Source organism: Tachyglossus aculeatus, chromosome 3 (genome assembly GCF_015852505.1).
Source record: "Tachyglossus aculeatus isolate mTacAcu1 chromosome 3, mTacAcu1.pri, whole genome shotgun sequence".
NCBI lineage: Eukaryota > Metazoa > Chordata > Mammalia > Monotremata > Tachyglossidae > Tachyglossus > Tachyglossus aculeatus.
In genome coordinates, this window is record NC_052068.1 from 51232833 (window position 1) to 51242032 (window position 9200).

General features: G+C 44.8%; 1 protein-coding gene across 1 annotated transcript in view; it reads left to right on the forward strand.

Annotated features, from left to right (window-relative positions):
* Positions 1–9200, forward strand: part of TMEM26 (transmembrane protein 26) — a 49884-nt gene extending 40684 nt beyond the window's left edge. Inside the window, exon 6 of the mRNA XM_038743968.1 lies at positions 7215–9200. Within this exon, the coding sequence (XP_038599896.1) occupies positions 7215–7630 (416 nt within the window). The 3' untranslated portion in view covers positions 7631–9200. The remainder of the gene's footprint in view (positions 1–7214) is intronic.

Genomic DNA, 9200 nt, shown 5'->3' on the forward strand with positions numbered 1-9200 from the left:
CATTATTAAGGGCCCAATGTGTGCAGAGCACTGAACTAAGGACTAAGGACTTAGGAGAGTACATGCCTGCCTTCAAGGAGTTTACAAGGAAGGCAGACACTAAAATAAATCACAGGTCAGGGGAGTAATGGAGTATAAAGATATCTAAGAGCTGTGGGGGTGGGGGACAGGTTACCATAGCAACCTTGGAGGTGCCAGAGTTGTGAAGTTTATGATGGAAAATGCTAGCCCACTCCTAGAGAGCTCTCCAACAACTCTTCTTCAGTCTGAGAGGGCCACGGCCAAGCCCGGCTGTCCTCAGGCCTTCATCCTCCTGCTGGCCACATCTTGTGGTTTCTAAGCTTGCTAAGAACATTTTGATTTAAGAAAGTAATTCTGTAAGCTTTCAAGGGTGATAATGTTCAGCAGCTGTCTGAGAAATGAAGCCCAAATGTTACTTCTGACTGAAGCCCTGTTGTGTTTTCCACCAATCAGCTTCAGTTCATTTGGCCCTGTCTAAGTTGTTCACCCATATCAAAGCAATCACCGAATGTTTGCTGACTCTGTGAGGAGTCTCTTTGTGTGAGAGGTTCTATTGGGAGACCCCAATATTAAAAAAAAAGAATCATTTCCTACCCATGACCTTGAATTAAATTTACGTTTTGTAAGTTCGAACAAAAAGGTTCATCTGCTGGATTATATCCTCTTTTGTGTATTAAAAAGATCCATAATTGTATCCAGTCTTTCCTTTATACCAGTGAAACAAAAAACTACAAAGGCTGAATAAAATAACAAGGCCATTTCATTGGAAATGTTTTTCCCATTAGCAGCTGTTTACTGTGAACAAACTTTGAAATCAGATATTATTGCACATGCAAAATATCTTTGTATCACTTGAGGCGAAAACACAGAGAAGGCCATGGCAGAAGATGGAAGCCCAGGTTGGAACAAGGGTTCTTTACCTGCCACTGGCCCGGGTTTGCTTTGTGATATGCAGATAGATCACTTACTCTCCCTGGGCTTCAATGTATCCCTCTATGAAAGGAGGAACTAAATACTACATACCTATTGAGAAAAAGTAATAATAATAGTAAAAATGATGGGTTTTGTTGAGTGCTTACTATGTGTCAATCACTGTTCTAAGTGCTGGAGTAGGTACAAGACCCCGTCCCAAATGGGGCTCACAATCTTAATGCCCATTTTATAGATGAGGTAACTGAGGCCCAGAGAAGTCAAGTGGCTTGCCCAAGGTCATACCGCAGACAAGTGGCGAAACTGCAATTTCACCCTTGACCTTCTGATTCCCAGGACCATGCTCTAGCCACAACACCATGCTGCTTCTCTCATGGTACTCTCTGATAATCAATCAATGATATTTATTGAGCCCTTACTATGCGGAGAGCACTGTACTAAGCTCTTGGGAGAGTTATGTGCAACAGAATTAGCAGACGCATTCCACTGATAAGGCTTTAGACTCCACAGAAGAAGGCAGTGAACAAATACTGAGCATAATTGAGCTCAATTTCCTTTGGCCCTAAACCTTGCTCCCAGGTGATCAGGAAGCAGACTATTTTGAAGTTTCATGAAGATAGCCTGGGAATTGAGTTTGTATCGGAGGGTTGGGGAATAAGAATAGCCTCTCTTTGGGACACAGTTACCCACTATTAGTTGTAATAGGCGAATGAACCTTGGCCAGGATCTTGGCTCCAGGTGAAAGGGAGTTTGGGTAGGGCACAGTCACAATGATAATGGTGGTATATGTTAAGTTCTTACGCAGTGCCTAGCAACATACTAAGCATTGGGGTAATTAATTTAATGATGGCATTTGTTAAGCGCTTACTATGCATGAAGCACTGTTCTAAGTGCTGAGGGGGGGATACAAGGTGATCGGGTTGTCCCACGCAGGGCTCACAGTTTTAATCCCCATTTTACAGATGAGGTAACTGAGGCCCAGAGAAGTTAAGTGACTTGCCCAAAGTCACACAGCTGACAAGTGGCAGAGCCGGGATTAGAACCCATGACCTCTGGCTCCCAAGCCCAGGCTCTTTCCACTGAGCCATGCTGCTTCATTGGACGAAGTCCATGTCACAGTGTGAGGGGGAGAGGGGCAGCAGTGCTCTGCACACAGTAAGTTCTCAAAGAATACGAGTGATTGATTGACAGGTATTTAATCTCTATTTTACAGCAGAGGAAATGGGCACAGAAAAGTTAAGTGACTTACCCAAGATTACGTAGCAGGCAAGTTGTGGAGCTGGGATTGGGATCCAGGGCTCTGACCCCCAGGCTGGTGCCTGTTCCTCTACACTATGCTGCTCACAAGTATTGTGACTGGGGTAATCACCCACAGCTATGCAAGGAAGGATAAAGGGGGGAATCCTTCCCTCTATGTTCAGGAAATTTCCTAGACTATATTCGTCTAAACCCAAAGGTGAAGGCAAGATCCATAATTTAGTAATAAAATGGGGTAGCGTGTATTAGTGATAAGATCCCAAGTCAGAGGATGTAAGTTTTAGCTTCAATTCTGCCACTTATTCGCTCTGTTAACTTCAGGAGGGATAAAATGAGGGTAATAATATCTACCCCTCTCTACTTCACAGGGATACTGTGAAACCTAGTAGCACAACTGATGTGAAAGTGCTTTGGATAAGGAAAAGGGCTATATAAATTCAATAGGCTAATGTCAAACTTGATTCTGTGTAGGAAGAAGAGTGAGATGTTTAAGGTGGGAGGAGGAGAGAATGCATCTGGCCTTCCAGCAAATACGCAATGTGTGAACTTCATGCCACATTTGAGGGCATAGAACATTTCGGCAGTGGGTAAATGCTACTCATGATTCAGCCAAGATCGCAGTAGCAGCAGGGAAACAGTGTGGCTCAGTGGAAAGAACACAGGCCTGAAAGTGAGAGAACCTGGGTTCTAATCCTGGTTTCTGCCACTGACCTGCTGTGTGACCTTGCCAAGTCACTTGATTTCTCAGTGCCTCAATTTCCTTATCTATAAAATGGGGATTTAGTACCCATTATCTCTCCTACTTAAATTGTGAGCCCAATGAGGTACAGAGACTGTGTCCAATCTGATTATCTTGGATTTATTTCAGCACTTAGAACAGTGCTTGACACTTAGTGCTTAAAACCACCATTAAAGACCACCACTGCTCCTCTGCTCCCCAGAACCATGTCCCCACTGTGGATTTGAGTCATCTTGGGATGGAACAGTGCACAGTCAGTTGTGTGAGCAGCTACTGTCCAGGTAGTTCTGTGCTCAGAGGAGGTGGGTTGGAAGTAGCATTCCCTCTCTATGGCTCCTGAGGTATTTTGCTGCATGCTCGGGAGCCCATGTGGGAAAGGTAAGATCACAGTTATGATGATGATGATGATTACTACTGTTATTGTTGCAGTATGACAGAGGCACACCATTTCTGAATAAATACTGGCCAGTTTCTTCAATTTGGGCATAGTTGGTAATGTACATCCATCTCCACCAGATTGTAAACTGATTACAGGCAAGGAACATGTCTGCTAATTCTCTTGTATGCAGCATGGCCTAGTGGCAAGAGTACAGGCTTGGAAGTCAGAAGATGTGGGTTCTAAACCCAGCTCTACCACTTGTCTGCTGTGTGACCTTAGGCATATCACTTCACTTCTCTGGGCCTGAGTTACCTCATCTGTAAAATGGGGATTAAGACTGGGAACCTCATGTGGGACAAGGACTGTGTCCAGCCTGAGTACCGTGTATCTACCTCAGCACATAACAGTGCTTGGCATATAGTAAGCACTTAAATCTCATAATTATTACTATTAATAATAATAATAACAATGGCATTTGTTATGCACTTACTATGTGCAAAGCACTGTTCTAAGCACTGGAGAGGATACAAGGTGATTAGGTTGTCCCACGTGGGGCTCACAGTCTTCATCCCTATTTTACAGATGAGGTACCTGAGGCCCAGAGAAGTTGAGTGACTTGCCTAGAGTCACACAGCTGGCAAATGGCGGAGCAGGGATTTGAACCCATGAACTCTGACTCCCAAGCCTGTGCTCTTTCCATTGAGCCACACGGCTTTTCCCAAGTGCTTAGAGTAGTGCTCTGCATATAATAAGCTCTCAATAAATCCCTTTGGTTGATTGATTACCTGTGCAGAGCACTGCACGAAGAGCTTGGGAGAGCACACTGTAGGGCTAACAGTATTAGCAGACTTGTTCCCTGCCCCTAATAAGCACCAAGATTAGAATCCAATCAGTCATTCCTTACTCAGAGAACCCACTGAGAGACACTCCCCAAAAGCAGGAGCCTCCCCTCATTCATTCAATTGTATTTATTGAGCGCTTACTGTGAGCAGAGCACTCTATTAATTGCTTGGGAAAGTACAACACAACAATAAGCAATGACATTCCCTGCCCACAATGAGTTTACAATCTGGGGGACTGGGGGATGGCAGACATTGATAAAATAAATACAATTACAGATAATAATAATAATAATGATGGTATTTGTTAAGTGTTATGTGTAAAACACTGCTCTAAGCGCTGGGGGATACAAGGTGATCAGGTGGGGCTCACAATCTTAATCCCCATTTTACAGATGAGGTAACTGAGGCACAGAGAAGTTAAGTGACTTGCCCAAAGTCACACAGCTGACAATTGGCGGAGCCTGGATTTGAACTCATGACCTCTGACTCCAAAGCCTGTGCTCTTTCCACTGAGCTATGCTGCTTGTCTACAGATATGTACATAAATGCTGTGGGGCTGGGGGGGGAGCGGGGAAGAAGACGAAAGAGAGCAAGTCAGAGTGACACAAAAGAGAGTGGGAGATGAGGAAAAGTATGGCTTTCTGGGAAGGCCTCTTGGAGGAGATGAGCCTTCAATAGGGCTTTGACCTGGGGGAGAGTAACTGTCTGTCATATTTGAGGAAGGAGGGCATTCCAGGCTAGAGGCAGGACGTGGGCTATGGGTCTGGATGTCTGCCCGCCACCTAAAGCTCAACATGTCGAAGACTGGACTCCTTGTCTTCCCTCCCAAACCTTGCCCTCTCCCTGACTTTCCCATCTCTGTTGACGACACTACCATCCTTCCCATCTCACAAGCCCGCAACCTTGGTATCATCCTCGACTCCTCTCTCTCATTCACCCCTCACATCCAAGTCGTCACCAAAACCTGCCGGTCTCAGCTCCACAACATTGCCAAGATCCGCCCTTTCCTCTCCATCCATACCGCTACCCTGCTCATTCAAGCTCTCATCCTATCCCGTCTGGACTACTGCATCAGCCTTCTCTCTGATCTCCCATCCTCGTGTCTCTCTCCACTTCAATCCATACTTCATGCTGCTGCCCGGATTATCTTTGTCCAGAAACGCTCTGTGCATATTACTCCCCTCCTCAAAAATCTCCAGTGGCTACCAATCAATCTGCGCATCAGGCAGAAACTCCTCACCCTGGGCTTCAAGGCTCTCCATCACATCGCCCCCTCCTACCTCACCTCCCTTCTCTCCTTCTACAGCCCAGCCCACACCCTCCGCTCCTCCGCCGCTAATCTCCTCACCGTACCTCGTTCTCGCCTGTCCTGCCATCGACCCCCGGCCCACGTCATCCCCCGGGCCTGGAATGCCCTCCCTCTGCCCATCCACCAAGCTAGCTCTCTTCCTCCCTTCAAGGCCCTACTGAGAGCTCACCTCCTCCAGGAGGCCTTCCCAGACTGAGCCCCTTCCTTCCTCTCCCCCTCGTCCCCCTCTCCATCCCCCCATCTTACCTCCTTCCCTTCCCCACAGCACCTGTATATATGTATATGTTTGTACATATTTATTACTCGATTTATGTATTTATTTTACTTGTACATATCTATTCTATTTATTTTATTTTGTTAGTATGTTTGGTTTTGTTCTCTGTCTCCCCCTTTTAGACTGTGAGCCCACTGTTGGGTAGGGACTGGCTCTATATGTTGCCAATTTGTACTTCCCAAGCGCTTAGTACAGTGCTCTGCACACAGTAAGCACTCAATAAATACGATTGATGATGAAGACAGGCAAGATTGAGGCAAAGTGAGAAGGTTAGCACTGGAGGAGTGAAGTGTGTGGGCTGGGTTGTAGAAGGAGAGAAACAAAGCGAGGCAGGAGAGGGCAAGGTGTTGGAGTGCTTTAAAGCCGATGCTGAGGGTTTTTTGTTTGAAACGGAGGTGGATGGGCAACCACTGGAGTTTTTTGAGGAGGTGGGGTGACATGTCCTGAACATTTTTTGTAGAGAAATGATCCAGGCAGCAGAATGAATTATGGACTGGAGTAGGGAGAGACAGGAGGCTGGGAGGTCAGCAAGGAGGCTGATGCAGCAATCCAGACGGGATAGGATAAGTGATTGTATTAACGTGGTAGCAGTTTGGATGGAGAGGAAAGTGCAGATTTTATCGATATTGTGAAGGTGGGACTGAAAGGATTCGGAATCTGTGGGTTGAATGAGAGAGGGGAGTCAAGGATATTCATTCATTCAATGGGATTTATTGAGTGCTTACTGTGTGCAGAGCACTGTATTAAGCACTTGGAAAGTACAGTTCGGCAACAGAGACAATCCCTACCCAACAATGGGCTCATAGTCTAGAAGGGGGGAGACAGACAACAAAACGAAAGTAGACAGGCATCAATAGCATCAATATAAATAGAATTATAGAAATATACTCTAGACAGGCATCAGTATAAACAGAATTATAGAAATATACTCATCATTAATAAAATAAATAATAAATATGTACACATATACACAAGTGCCATGGGCGGGGAGGGCAGTAGAGCAGAGGGAGGGAGTTGGGATGCTGGGGAGGAGAGGAAGAGCAGAGGAAAAGGGGGTGCTTAGTCTGGGACAAGGTTACAGGCATGTGAGACTGGAAGGATGTTGGTACCATCTACAGTGATGGGAACGTCAGGGGGAGGACAGGGTTTGGGAGTGTCTCTGTTGCTGAATTGTACTTTCCAAACACTTAGTACAGTGCTCTGCACACAGTAAGCACTCAATAAATACAACTGAATGAATGAAGATAAGGAGCTTTGCTTTGGACATGTTAAGTCCTGCACTGCCTCCCCAGAATGTAAGCTCCTTGTGGGCAAGAAATGTGTCTTTTTATTGTTGTATTGAACTCTCCCAAGCACTTAGTACAGTGCTCTGCACACAGCAAGCAATAAATATGATTGAATTGAATGAATCCACATCTTGATTCCACAAAGAGGCATTCACATATCTTGCCTTGTATTTGCAGTCCAGCATATCAGCTGCCCATCATTCATGACACCCAATACAGTGCCCAGCCTGCTCCTCTGCCGATACAGTGCAGACCTGTGGAACATTGGAATCAGCCTGTTCATACAAGATGGCCCCTTCTTGATCGTCCGCCTGGTACTGATGAGCTATTTTAAAGTGATCAACCAGATGTTGGTGTTCTTCGCCGCCAAGAATTTCCTAGTTGTGGCACTGCAGCTCTACCGGCTGATGGTGCTTGTGCTAGGGGTGTATAATTCCTTGCGGCACCAGTCAGCATGTCCGGAAGGAAGGGATCACAACCGTCCAGGGCAACCCACTGATAGTGGGCTCCCACCCAGTCCCCTGCTTGGCAACTCAAAGACAGACACTACGATTCCTCTCGAGTACTCTCCTATCATCTCTGGATGCCCTTGAGCTCACAAGTTATTTGTTCCCTACAGTAAGCTGTGTCCTCCTGTTTTAGACTCCCCCCAGGAGGGAACTCTATGCAACCTGGCTGCTCTTGGGGTTTTGACTCACTCCCTCCCACTTCAGCTCAGACTCAATTTGAAGAAAGAAATTCAAGAAAAGTGCTTGATCCAAAGACAGAGTGAAAGAAACGTTTTTTCTTGCTGAAAGGAAGGAGATTTGATTAGTTACCACTCTTCTCTATTACATATAGATATAATGGAACCAGGAAGCAGTAACTCAATTGTATGTTATGGTTACGGCTTTGGTGCTTGTGTGAAATATGCATTTAGAAGGTTTGGAATAGAAAATCCAGTGTTAGAGCAGTTACTTGCAGACTTGAACCTTGTCTCCATTGATCAACTGTTAGCCTATATATGTGTCTATATGTCACTGTGACGTCAAAAAATTGTACATTCAGTGAATGCAGAACAATTGATAAAAAGTGCCTTCAATGTTACCTCACCGTGGACTGGATGCAGTTAAAATGTCTGCCCATCCTCCACTTATGGAAAGCTTGGAAAATGGCCACCCTAGGCTTTCCTAGACCAAAGTTATCATTTTTCTGGGACCAGACTGTCTTTTTGATTAGAGTCTTGAGTAGATATTTTTAGCAGGCTACAATTCATGATATTTAAGAACCTTTCTTTGTTTCTGACAGTCACTTCTTTTTGAGAGTCCATTCTGACAGTAGACGTGCTGTTAATCAATTATATTTATTAAGTGCTTACTGAGTGCAGGGCACTGTACTAAGCTCGAGAGAGTACAACAGTATAGCAAATTCCCTGCCCATAATGAGCTTACAGTCTAGAGGGTGTTAAGAACACTTACAAAGTGAAGAATGTTCATTCAAAAGTGGATGCCAGCTTCACCTAAACTCCGAGGTTAGCAGGTATGGAATATTTGTCCTAATCCCTCTTTACTGCTCCTTCATGGGCGAGCATTAGGGAACCCTGAAATAGTGAATAATTGACTTCAGGCCAATCTACCCTGCCATTTCTCTCTCTTGTGGTAAATAGTGAAGTATATGGGTTTGCCACACTCAGTTTTCCTATAATTCGGGAATTACACTAAGGAAAATGCACTGCCAGGCATATAACCATTTCTTTCAACATGGCATTGTGTTCTATCCAAATAAACACATGTTGGAACAATGTTCTCTAATAACATTCTCTCCCAAAGTATGTAGTGAAAACACATGTACTTTCTGCCCAGCCTTAAATGATCTATATGTTCATTTACAGCTGGCATACGTGTCTGATGGTCCCTGCAGCTTGTCACTGCCACTTCTGCTGCAAACTGTCTTCGATTCTGGAAAAACCAGTCATGGCAGAGAAGAGACTTTTGCGCTTAGTGATGTTTCCACAAAAAACAAGCTTCCCTTCACCAGTGTGGAAGCAATCAATGTTTCCTTTGAAAACCTGTATCATTTTAAACTAGGAAAACTTGGATGACAGACCCATTTTCGATTGTTGGCTTACATTTTAAATGTCTCCCCTTCATGTGGATTTTTTTTTAAATCGAAGTGATTTTTTTC